This window comes from Oryzias latipes, chromosome 5 (genome assembly GCF_002234675.1).
Source record: "Oryzias latipes chromosome 5, ASM223467v1".
Classification (NCBI taxonomy): Eukaryota; Metazoa; Chordata; class Actinopteri; order Beloniformes; family Adrianichthyidae; genus Oryzias; species Oryzias latipes.
The window spans coordinates 18,137,278-18,158,183 of record NC_019863.2 but is presented as its reverse complement, the minus strand read 5'-3'; the positions used below and the strand labels follow the sequence as shown (position 1 = coordinate 18,158,183).

Here is a 20,906-nt window from a genome sequence, read left to right as displayed (position 1 = left end):
TCATTGGTCTAAACTCTTCACTTTATTTTATTTTCAATAAACTTTATTTTCAGAAGTTTTATGATACAGACCTAACCACATGAAACCTCACAATAACCCTCCCACACCACCCCCAAAACTCCCTTACAAACAACACATCAGGGAAAATAATAATAAAATAAACAGTGTACATCCATGACAGAAATTTTACAAATGATTTTCTCTATTTCTCCTACCTGTAAAAACACAAGTGTACGTGCACGTATAGTTACAGAAACACTTATGTGCGCATACATATACATCTTCATACTTAAGTTATTGGGCTAAAACATACAAAAACACTTCATTTTACTCAAATCTTTTACAATTTCTAAAGGGTGTCCCAATTTCCAGAAACTTTTTTCAGCACTTTTCTACCTACTGTATTTCCAGTTGAAACACAGCATTTCTCTAACCCTTGAAATACTGCTACGTAGTCCTGAGAAGCTGTGTACAATCATCAGGGGAGCATAAACGTCACAAAGCCATCTCCCCTGCCGCTGACACAAAGCTGCTCCTAGACATGACTGTGCCTCTTAGCAGCCGGACACACGCAGAGAGCACTGACGTCATCGCCCCGCCTCCCCTCTGGAAATGCGAAGTGGAATTGAATTATGAGACACTTTTCGCAGGGTGGATGTGACAACACAAATGCAATCCCCTCTTTGCATTTTCGTTTTAAGTATGACACAGAATAAACGGTTCTTAAGTATAAAATGAAAAAGCATTTTGAAGTATTGCTTTTTCATTTGAATTTTGAGTCATTTGATGCAGCTACATTTTGAAAATGAAAAAGCATTTCTGTGAATCCATTTTAATTGTCAAATTAGACATTTCTAAATGAATTTTGCTACACATTTACCAGAGAACTTTTTTGAAAATGAAATGTCAAATACCATTTTCTTTATCATTTTAATTAAGTAACAGAATAAGCAGTGTTGAAAAAGGAAATGAAACAGCATTTTGGTGAATTACTTTTTCATTTTAATTTTGAGTCAAAAAAATGCAGCTTCATTTTGAAAAAGAAAAAGCATTTCTGGTTTTGACTTTTATTTTTAATTATGCTACACAATCGATATGATAAAGGTAGATAAAGGTGGAAAGATTTCATGTAATCCATGGACACCAGTGAAGATCACAAATCATTGAAGAAAAAAGGTTCAGCGCACTGTCTAGTGGGTCTAGATGACCCAACTCCCAACGTTAAAGTGCCTAGGATAGCACAAGGGATAATCCAGCCATCAAATGAAGGAAGTTTATCTGATTTCTATTGGAGGAGGATAGTCCCATGGGCTATTGTGGTTGCAAAGGCAACTGCCTTCCCTTGTAATTTAGAGACTAAACTCTTCAAATTTGTAGTATTTGTAGATGGCACAGCACTCCAAAGTACTCTTGAAGGGCCAGTTTCTTCACCAAAGACAAAAAACATCAAATTAAGATGAAAAGAATGAGGTTGTTATAATCCAGTTCATTCTGAATATTAAAGATTATTATAATTATTTCAGTCCAGAACAGTCAGCCACGCAAAGGCCAGGAAGCAGACAGACAAACTCAAAATACATGGAGCATCCATTACAGAATGAAGGAAATAAGTTTGTCACACTCCAATAAAATGAAAATGTTCTTTATAAAATCCATTAATCTGTTTGTGATATGAAGTTATATAGTGATTTTCTTTTTGAATTGATTTACTAAAATGCTTTTGGCAGTATTCTTTGAAAGACCATCACCTCTTTGCCTTGCTCATTCCCTCCCAGCTTTCCCACCAGTTGCTGTTGTCCAGACAACAACAAAACTGCAAAAAATGTCTGCTTGACACCCCCACTCTACTTCCTTCCTTCTTTCTGTCATAAATTACCCTAAAATTCAGAATGGGATTTTGCAAGCTTCTTCTGAAAGTGGAAAGTTTTTTTTTTTCTTTTACCAGTTGTCTGTAATTTAGTAAAAAAAAAAAAATAAAGGTTGTAATCCATTTCTGCTTTCTTAGAAGAATGTTGACAATATGAGGCAGTTCCTTGTTGGATCTAAAAAAAAAAAGAAAAGGTCATGTGGTCACTGTATGAGTGTGTGTTGTGGGTGGGGGCAGTGGTGCCCGCTAGCCTATTAGATCAAAGAAAAGCAGCTCTGACTCTCAGTCTCTCCGCCCAGGAGTAAAACTGCAGGCCACCCGTCACATTTCACACAGCATGCTTGAAGGAGAAGAGAAGCGTTGATCTGCAAATGTCCTCGCAGCCGGCTGGGAGTGAGATGCTTCACTAAGAAGGGGGCACACCTACCTGACCATCATGGTGAGTAAAAAGTAGTTCCATTCAGGAAAAGTGATGGTTTTTCTCAGGGGGGTCGTGCCCCTCACGCTTGCAGATCTCTGAAGTGCTCTGCTCCAGTCTGTAACTTGAGAAACTTTATCCTGCTGAGCTCAGAGTCAAGCTTTATTAGTGGAAAAGCTTCACGAATGGAGATGATCTGCTCAGTGGTGATCAGAATTCGGAGAATGTGCTTACTGATTAGTGTTATAGCTCAAAAATACACTGGATCTCCTACAGGCTGTAATGGGGAAAAATTACATGTCCAGTCCTCTGCAGCCTTGATGTAACAGTTGACAAAAAACACACTCGCCCCGCAGTTTCTGCATCAACTTTGGACCCGAGTGGTGTCCTTCATCGGCATCTGGATGGCGTTTCTATGGAGAAAACTGCTCAGATTCCTGGATTTTCTTTGTGGGGCAACACCGCTAAATTAGGAACAAAGAGGCATCTCTCCAGATGCCGTGGGTGGCTCAGCTGCTGGACACACATCCATTTTGATTACACCCCTGCCCCCCACCCTTCTGAAGAACAACTGAGCTCATCATCACCCAGGATTTAAAAATAGGCTGGTTTGGTTGATGACGATCTGAGTTTAAGCAACCTCTCCTCAGCCAAGTCAGGATTATTCAGAATTGGACATTTTCGGTTCCTTCATTGTCTGTTTTTATCGTGGACGAGCTGTATTCACCCAGCTGTTAGGCTTCCCCCAGCAGGATGCTGGCAAACGGAGACAACAAAACTTTCCCCACTTTCCATCACATGGAGATAAAGGACTTATTTTGTTGAGTCTGGCAAGAAGGATTGCACAGAACATTTGAAATAATAAGTTCAAAAAGTATCAACGCCACCTAAAATAAAAATAAAAGCCTAAGTAGCTTGGTGAGAAAAACTAGCAACACCTCCAGATTCTGCAGCTATTGGTATGCGGTAAGCAGAAATAACCCAAATTAGTCATTTCCTGGGTGATTTTATCAGCCCTCTCACATCACCATTGCATCTTTTCATTGGTGTTCACTGACATTCGTTCATAGCTCGTTCACACCTCAACCAGCATTTTATTAAGTGGGATTCATGGCCTATATGTTACTTTTGCAACACACTGATTATTTTCCTTTCAAGACATTCTTTCCCAGATCTGCTGCTCTTGGAAAACTGTTGATCAGCTCTCAATCAGAAGGTCAAACAAAAGCCACCTGGATGTCACCTCCACACTGGATGTGGAGGATTACAAAATCTGTTCAGATGGATTTTTGCAAAAGGGAACTTTGCCCTCATGTTCTTTCTGAAGAAACACATAAAAAAACAGAACTTCTGCTTCATCAAAAGTCCAAGTATGTTAGTATTTAACACAACACAAACATCTTCTGGGGTCTCCAGCTCCAGTCCTCGAGGGCCGGCATCCTGCTGGTTTTTAAGAGCTCCTTCCTCATCTGCTACCGATTACCTGGATCAGGTGTGTTTAGCCAATAGGGAATTTCAATGGCAGGTTAGCTGGAAAACAAGTAGGGCACCGGCCCTTGAAGCCTGCAGTTTGAGAACTGTGATCTTCAGCTTTCCTTGAGTTTTGACAGTTGGTTCTCAGAGCACTTCTCATGGTAGTTCAATTTAGACTCCCCATGTTCAAGTGTCTTGGAATTGGATAAATCAAAAACTTTGTAAACATGACAAACTCTGTGGTCCAAGTTTCCACAGTCAAATTTGTTACAAGCTCTCATATTTCTGGAAGTGCAAATAAAATATCAGAGTGGCTGTGGCGATGGCCTGTAGTCCCCTTCCTCCGCTAGACGAATCCCTAAAAGCTGAATTTACCAAATGGATTATTGATGAGGCATAAAACAGCCTCATCAATAATACAGCCCGTAAACGCCGTTCTTATCTGATATTTATGTAAAAACAATTGCGCAATGAGACACTATATTTTTGTGTGGAGCTAAAAAGTTACACCAGGAATTATACTAATGCAAAACTCTGAGATTTGAGTTCAAAGATTCTTTTTTCATTTGAAGGTATTCCGTTTGACTCCATTTCAATCAACTTTATTCCTGCAGCACTTTTTAAAAAAACTGTCACAGGTATTTAAAAATAATAATAATAATAATAACAAAAAATGTGTACCACTCTGAAATTGTTAAACATAACTAAAAGCAACAAATATGTTCATTTAAAGTATGTGAAATTAATGACAGAAGGACAAAAATGATTGTCTCAACTGTGCTATTTTGTTGTAACCAGCTAATGAGCAGCAGAGCAAAAGCAAAGTAACAATACCCTGTAGGCAAAAGAAAAAAAGAGTGAGGAAGTGTGAGTATAATTAAACCAGGGTGCAAGCGGCCTGATAAGTTTCTGTCAAAAGTCAAGGATCCTGCAGCCTGCCTGATTTGTGAAACAGGGTCACCAACTGTGGTTTTTTTTTTTTTTTCATATCAAGCAGGCCGCAAACCACTTGGTTGATTTTTGATGCAGCTAAAGAGAGCTTACTTGTAGTAATTCATGTTGCTTTTCTGGTCTGTTGGAGCCAGAATTCCTACTCCGTTAGCTTTTGTGTATGTTTATTCTCATGCAAACATAAATGGGAGATCTAATTTAAAAAAAAATCACAAAATTAGGTGTGTGCAAATTTTGGTGCATTTTGGAGCATGTGGCAGGGGTCGCATTTTGGCTCAAAGTTGCAGAAAGAAAGAAGCAGCATAATAATAGAGTTAAACAATACAATTACAATATAAAAGTTGACTGTGTGTTTTTGTGGCTTACTTTGTACTACACACTGTTGATTTCTGTTTACGCTTAGTTCTTTTCTTTGAGGTGCTATATGAGTGTATTTTATAGATTTTTGAATTGTGAAAACAATATGGTCCGTCAGGGACTGCTGCAGCTCATAAAAAACCCAAGTGCAGTGTTGTGCACACCAAATCATGCAGCTTCCAGTTTAATTTTTCTTTATTTTTAGATTTAAATTATCTAGTCCATTTAAATTCACCAAAAGTCAGGCTGTGTTGCCACAACTATACTCTAGTTTGAATAAATCTACTAAACAGTATTTAGATTGAACAATGACAACAGTATGACAAAAAAAAGCGTTTTAGACTCTAGGACAGTTGCTCTTTGGCATAGATAGAGCTTTTTGGTTCCGACACCCTCAGAGTCTAAAACAAGAGTCTGCAACCACAAAATACTGAAAGAGTAATTTAGTGGAGTTTCTTTGACCCAGCTAGAGCCATAAAGTCCCAGTACGTGTTAAAATACACTTCACTTCACTGCATTTGTGGCCATTATTCAGTTATAGAATTTGGCTTTTAAATATTTACAATAATTGAATTATTTTTTCTTATATTTTTCTACAAATGACAATTTTTACATTTTTCACTTTTCTCAGGAGCACTTACAAGCTTCTTTTCAAAATAAAATCCACCCTCAGTGTCAAATAAGATCCTCCTGCCACAGCAGATTTACTCTAATTAAAATTAAAAGAAAAAAAACATGACATTTTCTAGATGAAAGGTAACTTAAACTTCCTCAGTTATTTTTAAAATCTAAGTATAAATGATAAAAATAAAGTAAATAAAATAAATTAACCAAAACTAGTAATTCATTCTTTAATCAAACTGTTTGCATTTTTCTTTCAAAGCCAAAGAGCCACATGTAGTTGCAGACTCCTAGTCTAAAAGGCTAAAGGTGGTCATGTATCTGATGAAGCAGATGCCTGGTGACCTCCTCCTAGCAACTGGTTTGTCCTGAGCGTGCACATTATTCCAAAAAGGAAAACAAATCTACAGAAAGGGATTTCCTTAAGATCCAGAAACACAGAGGGCCGCCATCTGTTGTCTGTCATGGACTGAAGAGTTGCTAAAACATAGACAACAAGAGGGAAAAAATCCATCATTGGAGAAAACAGATAACAGAGTGAGGACAGGTACCCAGTGCATCATGAGACAACAACCAAGCACTTTCATGAGGTCTGAAAGGAAGGCTTAAAGCCTCTGATAACAGTGAATTCAATGAGACTGAGTGAAGAATGCTGAAAACACCCACTTCTTCAATTGCTTTCGTCCGCTTTAACACTGAGTGAACCAGACAGCCTGAAAACATCCTGCATTTACAACACAGGCAGTGTTGCATAGGATGAACTCCAACCGTTCAACAGAAAATAAATTGGGAATGAAATAAACCATGAGAGAAAAAAAAACAGGCAATGATCTTCTGCGCCTTGTGCCTTGTGGAATAGACCACCGGTAGCTGTTCTTTGACAGAGAATTGGCGGAGACTGGGGTTGTATTTGTAGACGATGAGGGTGTTTGGGTAGGAAGCTGCTGTTACATTGACACTCTGTAGGCAGCTGTCAAAGCCTGGAGTATGAAAGTCAGTGGTGGAACATGTCCTTATTTGGGCTCATTAAAAATGAGACATGCAGCCCATATTTTGGATCATCTGTAGAGACTTGATTCTCCAGACTGGTAGCTGCACAGACAGAGATGTGTGACAACACTGTAACGTCACGCAGAGGATATGGTAAGAGATGTGGAATTGGCCAAGAAGATAAAAGGGGGAAGAACCAAACCATGTGGAACACCAAACTGGATACTTTAAAAGTTTGCCCGGAATAGAGTATTTTAACTGTTACACAGCTCTGTCCTGTGGGAAACTCTTTCATATAGAAAGAAGAGTCTTATTCTTCAGCAAATGTAGAATGTTTGTATGTCACCTCATCTATTAGGATGATCAGCCATTAGACAAGAGATCATATCTGATGAAGGTACTCTGTTCAAGCAGACAATCCTGAGAGTAAAATAAATTCGAGCAGATTCCCACCTGGGCTTCTCTGTTGTGTAGGAACTATGTTTTTCCCTCTGATGACTTGTGAATCCTTTTTAGTTTAAAGTGGACTTTGAGAGAAATACTGACTGACACTGGTAAACCTCTCTCCTATTGGCTGAATTACAATTGATAAAAAAAGCAAACTTTTCATGAACTTGAAACTTCCACTTCCACTGGCGTGTTTTAGCCTCTTCGCCCACTCATTCTGAGGAATTTACAGAGAAAAAGCAAAACACTCAAAGGGACGGCACAATCTGAGAAATGTACGTCAGTTACAGGGATGTCAGCCAATGATTAGTAAGATTAATAAGTTTCAGTGTAAATGTGCTTTGTAAAAATCACTACTTCTGTGAATTTCAGTTGATGATGATGTAAAATGACAAATGTTTCCTCTTCCACGAGCAAACTGTTCCAATCCTTTCTTTTACCCTGCTGGGTTTGCAAGTCAAACGCGGTGTGAAATGATGTTAACTAAAGTTAGCCAACTTTCAGTGAAAATTACAAATTCCGTCCTGTTGCAACAGTAATAACAAGCAACTTCCCGGCTTATGAAATTCTCATGAACTACAACTAAAACAGTTGAACAGTGGAAGAGAACTATCTGCCCCAGAGAATTTCCTGTTTTTGTAGCACAACATGATATGGCAGAACAGCAGACGAGCTCATTGTTTTCTTTCAGTCATTCAATAAACTGCAGTGCAGCAACAGGATTTTGCAGAGTTATCACCCCTTATTAAGACGTGGAGGACAGTAAAATTGTTTGCACGTTCTACTTTACTCTTGGAGACATTTATGCGTTTTGCACATTTTAAAATGGCCGGTGTTTTCTTTTACAGAAAGCCCAAAAGGGCAGGAAACCAGTCAATGCAGTTAAAGTAAATATGCTTGAAATCTCTGTGATCTGCTTGGATCGTTGGCTTCCGGTGTTGATTTTACAAAAGTTCTAGCCCTCTCACCTCAATATGTGCTGCTTTTTGTCAATGATTTAATCTGGTGGCTATATGCAGTTTGACATATTGTTTTAAATGACACCAGTGAATTATACTCATAACAAACTATTTCAAAAATATGTAGTCAATTATGAAACCTTCCGATTGACAACTGATCAACAGTTTTCCAAGAGCAGAGAAGCATTATTCCAAATCTAATCTTGAACCTACACACGCTTAACCCTGTATGACTGAATTTATTTCTTATTAAATGAAAATAAAATTATTACGCCTTTTTTGCTTCAAGAAAAATAACTACGGTAATAGCAAACGTCACTCATTTGTTTACACACTGTCCACTCACAGCCACTCACACCCCCAACCTAACATTACCGTTGCAACAAAAACGATGAGCCTTACAGTTACGAGCCTGATACCAGCTCGGACAAGGAAGACAAAGACGTACATGGATCTATATTTCTGCAAATGGATACATCAGAATGGAGCGGAGCAAGGAGCTTGTGGCCCGCCCAGCGAATTTTCGATGTTACAAATGAGCTAATTTTCGAACTGCATTTTTTTGCAGTTAATGCAGTTTTCTGCATTTAATTTCAATAAAGAAATTTAAGCTTAATTTTCCGTATATGTGTCCCTCAATGTGAAAAAAAACCACTCAAACATGTTAAAAATACCAAAAAACACTATTTTGAATGGAGTGAGTCTTTAAACAGATGCAAACAGCACTTCTGGTTAATCTCACTGAAGCTATCTGAACAAAGATACAGCTCTACAAACAGTTTCAACTCTAATAATCTGCAGTGTTTTTGGAATGTGTTTGAAGAGTTCACTAAAATGATTTTTCATGCAAAAAAAGTTTTACCAGTTTCTAAATCACCTTCTATTTTCTAAATCCATCTATATGTGTCTTTTTGCATGGGGGAGAAGCAGTTCATGCCTCTTAGCACCCAAAATAATGGATAGACTCCATATGGAGTCATGTAATTATGAGAAAATGCCTTGTGTCGGAGGGCAAGTGCATCAACTGAAACAAATTAAGATAGGGGGAAAGCAATTATGTCCACATGATTGCAGACTGCAAACTCATTAAATGTTGTTTAGAGCAGTGTTTTTCAACCAGTGTGCCGGGGCACGCCAGTGTGCTGTGGGAGATGGTCAAGTGTGCCATGGGAAATTGCCCTTAACGGATCTAAAACATTTACCATCTCCAGGATATCTGCTTTGTGTTCATCCAAACAGGCCCTGATAAAGCACAGAGTAGTTAGGAATATGAAAAATCCTAAAATACTTTTTTCTTTGTGTTTATTTGATTCTATTAAAGACATTTTGGATAAAGGTGGAGAGGATTTCATGTAATCCATGGACACCATTAAAGATCACAAATCATTGAAGAAAAAAAGTTCAGAGCACTGTCTAGTGGGTCTAGATGACCCAACTCCCAATGTTAAAGTGCCTAGGATAGCACGTTAACCCTTGTGCTATCCTAGGCACTTTACCATTGGGAGTTGGGTCATCTAGACCCACTAGACAGTGCGCTGAACCTGGTGTCCATGGATTACATGAAATCTTTCCACCTTTATCCACCTTTGTCATGGTAGGGAGAACACGTCATTGCAAGGGTGGGGTCATCTAAGATAGCACAAGGGTTAAAGGATTATAATCTAATCACAGCATAGTTTCTTTTCAGAATTTAAACCCTTAGAAATACATTATGCCTAAAAAAAGACACCTTTGCCTGATTTTCAGAAGCGCCTTCTTCAATGTTGGTTTGTGAACAGACCGCAGCACAAGAAAATCGGCTGAGACAGGGGGTAGAAAGAGGCAGCTGCAACACTGAAATTCTGAGGACCAGCTGCTCAGAAGGCTGGTCTGCACAAGCAGGCGTGTGCCGGAATCCTGACAGCTGAAGCTGTTGTTACTGTACTCATCAGGCAGTGCAGGCTCAAAGGCACAGAGGTAACTGGGTTGCTGAGCGAGGAAGAGACTCGCCTTTGTGTCAACAATGCTTGAGTTAACATTTTCACCACTACCAGGTTGTAGTTAACATCACACAACGCCGAACAGCCGTGAAACCACCTGTGAAAGGCTGATGTCAAGGATGGGACCCATAAGTAAAGTGGCTCAACTGCTGACTGTTATTTGACCCAACATATTTCTGCTGCATTTGCGTAGCATGACCCAGAGGATTAGACAGGGAGAGTGTGTGTGTTTTTGTTTGCTTTATTGAGGAGCAGTGTGGTCTGCTGCCGTCGGTCTGCTCCAACAGGTGCTGAGCATGTCGGTGTCTGAATGGGCTTTTTGTTGGTGAGGATTCACCGCCACAGAGGGCGGTGACGCTGGGTGGTGCGTGATGGAGTGCTGTGGTTATTTCAGGATCTGTATTGCATGAACCATCATTCAAACAGTGTCTCTCTGTCACAAGTTCAAAGTTCAATGGTCACACGACTCAGTGCGCCCTGTAGTATGTCAATGCCAAAAAGTCTCTTTTATACCAACAATAAAGAACACCTGCATATTGTCATTCAAATTAAAACTTTATTATAAACCATTTTTTATGAAGCTCAATTCACAATTGAAGTTAATCATAGTTACTGAACAAAAAAGGCAGGAAAATAATCAAATAAAGCAAAACAAAGTCGCAAAATCTTCAGCAATTTTTACGTCCACACTGGCAAACTATAAAAACTAAAATCCAGAACGCATCTTTGCTTGCTGGTCTTGATACACACGTTTTGTTTTGTTTATTTGTTTTTTCGTTTTGACAGCGCCCATCTGTATGCAATGAAAAATGACGGTGTGGTTGGTTCCTAAAATAGTTTCAAATCCAGATTGAGATTTGAAATGGATCATTTTCCTTAAAACCTGAACAAACCCACTGCAATATTAAAAATATTCATAACAAACATTACTAGCTCATAAAAACCTTCAAAAATAAGGCATTCAGGTGATTCTCTCCATTTCTGGCTGTATAAAAATTCATTAACCTCTGAAGACCCGAGCTCTTGCTATATATTCCTTTTTTCTTTTTTTTTGTTGTTTGGCCTTTGATAGCAGAGATGACTACTGTGGTAATATAACCTCAAATATGATGTCCATGCAAATGGAAGCCAGGTCTTAAGAGGTTAAAGGTATAAAAATGTACCAGTAAACACAATGTTTATTTTTGCTTGTACCACTTTAGACTTATGCTTAGTAAAATTGGAAACAATCCTTTTCCTGAACTAAAAAAAGGTTAATTGGAGACCTTCAAAATTTGTGTAATAATTCATAGGGGATCTGATCCATAGGGGCAGTGGTTAGCGCTCTTGCCTCACTGCAAGAAGTTCCCCCGGCTCAAGTCCCGGCTGGGGGACCTAAAACAGAATCACCAACGGGGGACCTTTCTGTGTGTGGACTTTGCATGTTCTCCTCGTGCATGCGAGGACTCCGGTGTCCTCCCACCGTTACAAGTTAATTAATTCATAGGTTAATTGGTTACTCTAAATCACATTTGTCAAACTCAAGGCCCGCGGGCCAGATGTAGCCCGCCATGTCATTTTATGTGGCCCACGAGAGCATACAAGTATTTAAGTTAAGTTCTTAGAATAAAAAATAAAAATTGGTGTGTATTTATTCATATCTAGGGGGAATCAGACTTGAAATATCGGACTGGGCAACTATACATTAGGACACTGTCAATTTAACCTAACCTGACAGAATCACATTTAAAAGGATTTATGCTAAAGTAACAAGCAAACATATGTTTTCTATGCAACTGTAATTGTCACTTTAAAAAGTCATAATAAATTAATAATGAGTTATTTAACATTGAGGAGTAGTTACGATTATTTTCCATTACATTTATTTACATGTATAAGTTATATCTGGCCCTTTGAGGACAGCCACTATGCTGATGTGGCCCTCCTCTGAGTTTGACACCCCTGGTCTAAATTGTCCCTAGGTGTGAATGGGCGTGTGATTGTGTTGTCTGTTTTTGCTGCATCGATAGAGGTTTTTTTTCTGGTTAAAAGATAGCAGTTGTTTCTCATTACCAAAAGAAATGTTTTTACTAGGATGGATGGGGTTTTGTGAACTCCTGAGAAATTTGAACAAGCCTAGTCCAGTGTCTTCTACTTCCATGTCATAATGATGGCAATAATGTAAAAACTGAAGTCCAATGTTTGAACATTGAGCTATTCAGCTGCTTTAGAATGTTTTTATTCAACCATGTTTCAGTCACAACCAAAATGCAACAGTTCAAAGATCCATCACCTTATCTTATCTGTCATGGATCTTGGGGCAGAAATCAGTCAGACTGCTGGCTTATGCAGATCTTTCGGCAGTCCTACTTGGATCCCAGCATGCTACCCCATGTCTGCCCATGGCACTGTAAATGCTGTGGTCTGCTGCTTCTGCCACCAAACCTCCTCCAGGTGTTGAAAAATTCACTGGTGTTCACCCAGTCAATTGCATCGGCTAAAAGACGAAAGATGGAGCGAAATAACTAGATGTGAGCAAACATTAGAAAAGGTGTGGCTGCTTATTAGCTTGCAAAGCTAAAAGAGAAACCTTAAAACAAGGTCAGTGATTTTGTTTTTTAAGCAGTATGACTTCATAGTGGCCTGGAAAGAGTCAGTTTTATATTATGATGGCAGTTTTTCTGCATTTCTACAAAGCTATACTTTATGGGTACATTTAAATACTATGACCATCACTGCTATCAGAGGGACTGTGAGATAAATGCAGGAAGCCAGCATACCTTTAGCTGGTTTCATACTGTTGAGTTCACCTGCCAGGGGTTTGATGCAAGTGTTAAAAAAAAGTTTCACCCCATCTATCTGTATTTCTGTGCATAAAACAGCTGTAGGCCATGCTTCTAAACAGCAAGACTGCTGCCAAAATAAACCAATCAGAAAAGACCTGAGAAAGATGCAAAAATGCCATTGGAAAAAAGCTTGCTGGTGTGACATAGAAGCTATAAGCCCCCTGCTACACTCCATTCTGAAGCTTCTCCTGCCGCTCTGCACAAACTGTCCTAGAAAACAACAGTTTTATTAATTTTATTTTACCTTCGGTAAAACGGCATGATCATAATTAAAATATCACTGGGAACGCTTTTACAATGGATCAAAACATGAGTGGTGGGGGACTTTTTCATCTTCTCCCTTGAAAGGTTTCACCACTCATCCAAATGGCTTCATGATAAACACAATTGATGCCATGAATCAATTTCAAGACAACCATAAGTTAAAACTATTTTTTGTTCCTTTACTTTGCAGTTCTGGAAAAACTACACCTTTTAAATTCATAAAGAAAATGACATTATATATTAGGGTGAAAAAATACAATTTATATGGATCTTGTATTGGAGGATTCAAGCATTTGGAATTGATTATTAAGTTTATTACTTTGAAAACTACAACAGCACACAAAAAAGCTAACAGTCCCAAAGAGTCAAGTGTTTCTCACTTCTCTATTTTTACTGGAATTTAAATGACAACCTCAGTGAAAACCCCCATGCAGCACATCAAACCACAAAGTGATAGCTGTGAATTCAACCCTGTTGGTGGTTTGGGCTTTGACATGTTGGTATTTAAATTAAGCTATGTAGCGATAACTTCCTGAACACTTAAAGTACCAGGGTGGTATAGAAGGCTTGGCTGAGTATCAGAAACAGAGACATGTTTCCTGGAGCCCAGTATATCTGAGATTCGTCATGCGCTTGTCAAGCAACAGCGGAAAAAGTAGTGAAAAAATAAAATCCAAACTCAGTTCAGAGGCTGCAGAGCTCTGCAAAACAAAAATAAGCCTTGTGTTGCACAGTTCTGCAAAAGGAAGCTTTGAAGGAACTTTTTTCTGTTGATAAAAGCTTGAACAGGAAGTGTGAAAAAGGAGCAAAAGTGTAATTTGACACCAAAGTACTTGTGATTCTAAAAAATTGCTAAATATCCTTATTACAAGTTTGTGTATTGAGATAAAATTAAATAATTTAACGTTCATTTTTTCCTGATGTGCTACATATTTGTAAATGTTCAGTTTGCAGCTACATAATAAAAAACTACAATAGGACCATTAACAAAAGGCTCCTCGTCTTTTTTCTTTTGTTCATTCCAGCTATGTGTCTGTGTGTGATCTATTTAAAATCTTAATTTCCGTTTGTTTCATTTCAGAATAAACTGGCCAAAGCTCTGTACGATAACACAGCAGAGTGTGCAGATGAGCTGGCTTTCAGGAAAGGAGACATCTTAACTGTGCTGGATCAAAATGTGTCTGGGACCAGCGAGTGGTGGAGATGCTTGCTCTATGGGCGGCACGGCCTGGCCCCTGCCAACAGGCTCAAGCTCCTACCACAACCTGTGGCCACGGAGAACTCCTTAAACCAAGAGACAGAACGGGCTAACGACAATGGACAGAATATCTACCAAATCCCAAGCGTGCCCAGAGTAATCACCAGCCCTGTTTACGAACCCATGAAAGCCATCTACAAGGTCCCATCTGCTCCTCCATCAACCTCAATATTTTCGGTCCAGTCAGCATTTCGACACAGCACAGAAGAACCTTCTGTAGACACGGTATTGCTTTATGCTTTTTTCCCCTTCAGTATTCTCTTTATTAAACAGAAATGCTAGCAATTCTTTGGATATCATGTCAAAGTTCACTGCCCTATTTGGAAAACAGCGATTCACATGACTAGCATCTTTTACTGATGCAGAAATGCAGGCCTCTGAACCTCCTGCTGACAAAAGTGCTTACAGATGGGGATGAGGTGCCTCTCCATAGGGACAGGCATGCAGCACTAGGGTCTTTATGGGCTAATAAAGCTTAGCCAGACACAAACTTCAGACACATTTAACAGCAAACAGAAACCCCTGCCATGAGGAGACCCCAGAAACACCGACTACCTGTGCATGAGCGGGTGCTGAAACATGCCCAGAAGCTCAGCATTTCCTCTCCTGCTTCTGGGGAGTCCTGCTTCACTTTACAGTAGCGCCCTTCTTTTATTTGTAGCGTGGTTTTGATTACAAAGGTTGTTCACTTTTTACACCTAATGGGCAGCTCAATAGGCTCCAAGGTAAACATTGTCCACTCAAATGTGGCAAGACAAAGTAGAGTGACTTACATCTAAGCTTTAATCACAGCCTGAAAATTACAGCCTGTTTTCATGTCTGCAGCCTCCATTCTTCAACATGGCATCCAGCCCAAAAGGAGAGGTTTATGATGTTCCCTCTCAAGCAAGACCGGCCTCTTTTTTCACTGTGAGCACATGTAAACACCAAAACTGTACATTTGCATGCATCTACCCTGTAGGAGGGGCATAGCTTAATGCTTGTTATTGTTACATTTGCAGGAATCATCAGTTTCCCAGTCAGAAAAACACTCGATCATTTCAAATTCAGAGCTGGACAGGAAGTTTGGTGCTCGTGAGACTTTGAGGCCCAACAGTGCTGGAGATTTTGAAGTAAGTTTTAGGTTATTTGATGGTCCTTAGAATATGATATTTATGCTGTCATATTAGAAATAAGATTCTGCACATCATAGTTTCTGTTTATCTAAAAGCTGACATGATGACCTTTTACACCCCTAATAAGTTTGCTCTTGTTTTCAGATATCTGCAGCTCCACCACCTCTAGACCCAAACTATGACATCCCTGTTCCTTCAAGCTCAGAGCTTCAACATAAAACTATAACTGGGTACAGCACCCTCCCTAATCTCAGAACGCCTGAGTGGATCTATGATGTGCCTGCAGGTCTACCCCGACACAGCTACAACACCCTGTCCCCCAAAACCATCTGCAGCCAGCCAACTGACACTAATATTTTATGCTCTCCACTTATTAAGAGAAACAATCCGGCTTCCTCATTGTATGACATACCAAAATCCCACTCTCTTGAAGTCTCAAGTCCACCCAAACTTTTATCCCGTGTCCCATCTTTTGAAAAACCACCAACACTGCAGCTTAATGAGGAGTTTGTGTATGATGTTCCACCAAGGAAAGAAGAACTCACCCAAGCTGCCAGTGACACGTCTTGTGGGAACCAACTCCTTGAGTGCAGGAGGGATTCAAGCATCACTTCTGAACTCAAACAAGTTTGTCAGCAGCGAAGAAGAAACTTGGACTGTATGTCTTTCCATGGCTTTTCAAGAAGTGAAGAACAAGTGGTGCCAGAGCAGAGAAGAACTCTGTATCAGTCCTCAAGAGACATCCAAAGGATCAGCACAGCCTCCAGCTCTTCCAGCAGCTCCTCCACCAGCTCGTGTGATTCTCTGGCTTTAAGCTCTTCTTCCCCCGAGCTTCTGCGTGAGGTCACACTCAGCCCTGACGAGGTCTGCCACAAACTGCTTGAATTGCAGAACTCTGTTGTTAGGGCTGTGCCACAACTCATGGTGTTTGTCAGCAGCAGCTGGAGGCATCAGGAACATCTGAAGAAACATCTGAAGGAGATCAGAGATGCTGCAGAGCTTGTTTCACAGTCTCTCCTCTGTTTTCTAAACTTTACCCTGGACATTAAAGGAAATGCACGGCGCTTAACTGACACCAATCTGAAGACCAGGCTCTATAAACAGCTGTCCATTGTAGAGGATTCTGGTGTGATCCTGCAACAAACAGTGAAAGCTCTGAACTCAGAAGGATGGCCCCTTGACAAACTCTGTCAAGATTCTGGTCAGGTCCAGACGCCTGACCAACTGGATCGTTTTGTGATGGTTGCACGGACTGTTCCGGATGATGTCATGCGCCTGGTTTCCATCATCAACGCCAATGGCAAGCTCCTATTCAGAGTTCCTCAGAAAAGTGCGGAGCCAGTGAGCTCCCCGGCAACCGGGGATGCAAAGAAATGCTCTGATGCAAACAAACAAGATGAAGATTCGGTGGAAGACAACAACGACTATGTGGAGCTTGAGGTAAAGGTCTCAAAGGTTTTGAATCAGCAGTTGAAGACTAATGTCACATGAATAGTTAGCAAAAGATAGTTAGCAAAAGAAGGCCTACCCTAATTCCGGATACATTTCAGCAAGTTGCAGCAAACCTTCAAGTAGTCTAGTTTCTAAAAAATGCAATTAGTAAGAAGATGAAGAAAATTAAATTAGTCATACCTTTTAAGCTGTAGTGCACCAGGAAGTTTGAAAATGCATTTAAAGAGTACAAGAATTATTTGGGGGTTGTTTGAAAGATTCAGCTTATACCCAAAAGTGTTTGATAGCTTTAAAATGGTTGTAAAAACACACAACACCAGTGTGCAAAAATGACACATATTTACAGTATTCAGAACTTTTCTGCCTTTCTTGAAGACCCCAAGCACTTTACAGTCACACTCCCATTTATCCATGCACACAATCACACATTGATGACTGCTCATTAAATAATCAGCCCTGTCTCAAAAAATTTGTATATATCAATGTCCAATCTTATTTTGAAAAAGTTCTGAAGAAGAAAGGGGTTTTATAAAAAATCGAACAAAAACACTATTATTATTTTACTCTGAAAAAACAATCTGAAGAAAGATTCATATTTGAATGAAGGTCAAAGTTTGGACCTCCTGCATCCTAGTTGCTATTTTTGCTCCTTTGGCTGAAATTGTGTCATTGAGACACTTTTTGTGGCATCCATCAGTCCCTAAAAATATGTTTTAATTGTGAAGTGTCTAAACTTTAACATAAGCAGAAATTACATTCTTTTGAAATTACATTTCATCAAAAGTTTTAAAGACAGACTCGCAACCTGTTCTGGGTGTCCCCTGCCCATAACTGGCCAGGATAGGCTCCGGCAGCCCCGTGACCCCGAAAGGGAACAAACGGAAGAAAATAAACTAATGAATGAAAGAAAGTTTTAAAAAGGCTTAAAAACATTTTAATGCCAAGTTATATCACTTGGATCACTCAGTGATGCTCACATTGATATTCAATGTGTATGTATCCAAATATTTGGAAAAAATATACAGGCTTTCATAGGGTTTCCTAATTTTTTCACATGACTGTATAACCACCAGGAGCAATGTGGGGTTCGGTGTCCTGCACAAAGACACTTCGACACACAGGCAGGCAAGGTGATCTTCCAATCAGATTATGACCGCTTGTCCTTTGCACTGTAAAATTCCATCTGGATTTTCTCTAAATATCTGTAGCATAATGGACATGTACAAGTACAGTAATTTGATCCAAAATTGCCACTGGTGTTGCAGCCAATGATCCATGGACGATGCCACTCTGTGATGGCATGTCATGGCCTGTAAAAACGGTTGCACCTACCACAGCCCTCCAGAGCAGGGTGTTGCTTTGCATAATTGAAGAAGACTCAGAATTTGTAAGAAGTAATCCTACATTCATTGAAAGCGGTCCCTTGAACGCAGGTTGCTGAGGGCGGTGTGAACGTAGCTCAAGACTTAAATATCTCTAGATGTCACTTAAATCTATATTTAGCCACACACTATTACTGTTTTCCAGTCTGATTTCAGTCGGAACTGTGATTTTGTTATACATTCGTTGACATGAGTTGTCCATATTGTTATATCATTTCACCATCTAACTCTTCAGGGTTTTTCTTACTCCTTGTGTCTTTAACCATCCAATGGATGCGAGAATTGGAGAAAATGTTGTTTACTGGACCTCAACTCTGTTTAGTTTTTTTTGTTGAGGCAAAGATTCTCCATAAAATGAATGCTTTTGCTTCATTTCAGGCTAAGACTGAAGAAAAGAAACCAAAAGAAATGAAAGAGACAGAGGCCGTTACACCAGCTTCCAAAACGGTACACAACAGAACACAACTTCTGTACATTTGAGAATGTCATGTTTGCAACCCAGGAAACAGCAAAGGCTTCTTTTTTTACTTCCAGATAGGGCCTGATAACCAGCATCCCTCCTCTGACAAAGGCACAGAGGAACACAAAAAATCCCCAATGTCAGAACACTGCAGGCTTTATTTTGGAGCTCTCCAAAAGGCGATCGTGGGATTTGTGGGCAGCGTTAGTGATGGCCAGCCTCCAGAGAAATTTATCTCACAAAGCAAGCTGGTGATCATGGTTGGCCAGAGACTAGTGGACACCTTGTGCAGAGAGGCCCAACGGGAAAAGCCAAATCAGACCCTGTTGTGTAAAAGCAACCACCTGTGTGCTCTCCTGAAACAGTTGGCGGTGGCCACCAAGAAGGCGGCGCTGCACTTCCCAGATAAACAAGCTCTGAGCGAAGCCCAAGAGTTTGCAAAGGAGTTGGCCCAACGAGCACAGCACTTTCGCATTTCTCTTGATCTCTGAGAGACTCAGCATCAGCAGAAAACATGCATCCAAGCGTCTTAGACTTTTGAGCCATTTTTTTCCGAGTCAAGTCAATGTGGAAATAAATTCAAGTCTTGTTTGAAGTGCTCATAAAAGAGCAGACAATATTAGTACCAAGACAAATTGCACCTTTGAAAAACTGCATTCACGTCCGTTTAAAAATGTAGTGTAAATGTAAAGTGTTCGTCTCTTTTCATCTTATGTTCAGTAAATATTTTTCATCGAGACTTTTTCATTTTCTTTTCTCACTATGTTAAGGGTTTGCCAAAGGTAGTTGTTTGATACATTCTGCTTTTTGGAAAAATCTGTGTAAATGAATGTTTTGCATGACCAAAGCTTGAAAGCAGGCTTTCCTGAATCTATTTGATTTTAATTAAAAATAAAAACTGAATATTTTAAGTTTCTGATGTCTATCTTCTGTGCATATTGAGGATTTACAGAAACACACTTTGAACATGTACCTGTACATAATTCCAGAATGAAACTACAACACTTGTCTCATTTCTAATGTTCTTTTCCCAGACTGGGATGCAATGCTCTCTACATCGAGTCTGTAGATTTGGCAGAAAATTTATTTATTCTTGCCGTTTGATTAACTTCAAAAAGGGAGAGGTAAATAACTGATTTTAACCCTTGTGCTATCTTAGATGACCCCACCCTTACTTTGACGTGTTCTCCCTACCATGACAAAGGTGGAAAGATTTCATGTAATCCATGGACACCAGTGAAGATCACAAATCATTGAAGAAAAAAGGTTCAGCGCACTGTCTAGTGGGTCTAGATGACCCAACTCCCAATGTTAAAATGCCTAGGATAGCACAAGGGTTACAACACGTGTTGAATTTTATTTACAAATTTGTCAGTGTTGGTCAAATAACCCAAAATAGTTATATTTTTGCCAAATTCGTACTTCTACTCATTAAAACACTGTTGATGATTAATAAATATATTGATCATATAAAATTGTTCATTCATCTTCTTCCGTTTATCCCTTTCAGGGTCATGGGGCTGCCAGGGCCAATCCTGGCCACTTATGGGCAAAGGCAGGGGACACCCTGAACAAGTCTGTTGCAGGGTCACATGTATCACACACCCACACCTATGGACAATTTGGAGCAACCCATTAACCTATGAAACATGATTTTGGACAGTAGGAGGAAGCCAGAATCCCCGGAGAAAACCCACGTATGCACAGTGTTCTGTTTCAGGTCCCCCAGCCAGAACTTGAACCAGGGGCCTTCTTGCTGTGAGGCAAGAGCGCTAACCACTGCGCCACTGTGCATCCATATAAAGTCGTGTTCAGTTTAATCCCAACATTAACTACATACTGTGTTAGTAAAGATACTATTAAAAGTATCTGTATAATCTGTGAAAAGACAGAATACATGTCCCAAAAATTTGTTCTGAATTCCCCTACAATCTTAGTATCTTATTTTTGATTCTTCGAATCCTTCCTCATTGAAATTAAATGTATCAAATGCACCAATTACTTGCTGAAGTAACTCAAGCAGTCAAGATATCCTCTAATTATTTTGTTTAAAAAAATGCCAACAGTACCTAGTGAGTAAATTAGTCA

At 39.6% G+C, this 20,906-nt stretch overlaps 1 protein-coding gene across 1 annotated transcript; it reads left to right on the top strand.

The window, feature by feature from the left end:
* The first annotated feature begins 2,160 nt into the window (after window positions 1-2,160).
* On the top strand, window positions 2,161-19,729 carry cass4 (Cas scaffolding protein family member 4). Its single transcript, XM_011475174.3, has 7 exons — window positions 2,161-2,306; window positions 14,233-14,634; window positions 15,235-15,318; window positions 15,411-15,521; window positions 15,669-16,964; window positions 18,737-18,805; window positions 18,893-19,729. Exons 1-7 carry the CDS (start codon window positions 2,304-2,306, stop codon window positions 19,307-19,309), a joined length of 2,382 nt encoding a protein of 793 aa, XP_011473476.1. The 5' UTR covers window positions 2,161-2,303; the 3' UTR covers window positions 19,310-19,729.
* The last annotated feature ends 1,177 nt before the right edge of the window (window positions 19,730-20,906 follow it).

What these genes read in the sequence shown, in the direction of transcription:
- cass4 (XM_011475174.3), top strand. An exon ending in ACAGTGCTGGAGATTTTGAA is followed by an intron (nt 15,522 to 15,668) that starts GTAAGTTTTAGG and finishes TCTTGTTTTCAG; the next exon opens with ATATCTGCAGCTCCACCACC. An exon ending in TTACACCAGCTTCCAAAACG is followed by an intron (nt 18,806 to 18,892) that starts GTACACAACAGA and finishes TTTTACTTCCAG; the next exon opens with ATAGGGCCTGATAACCAGCA.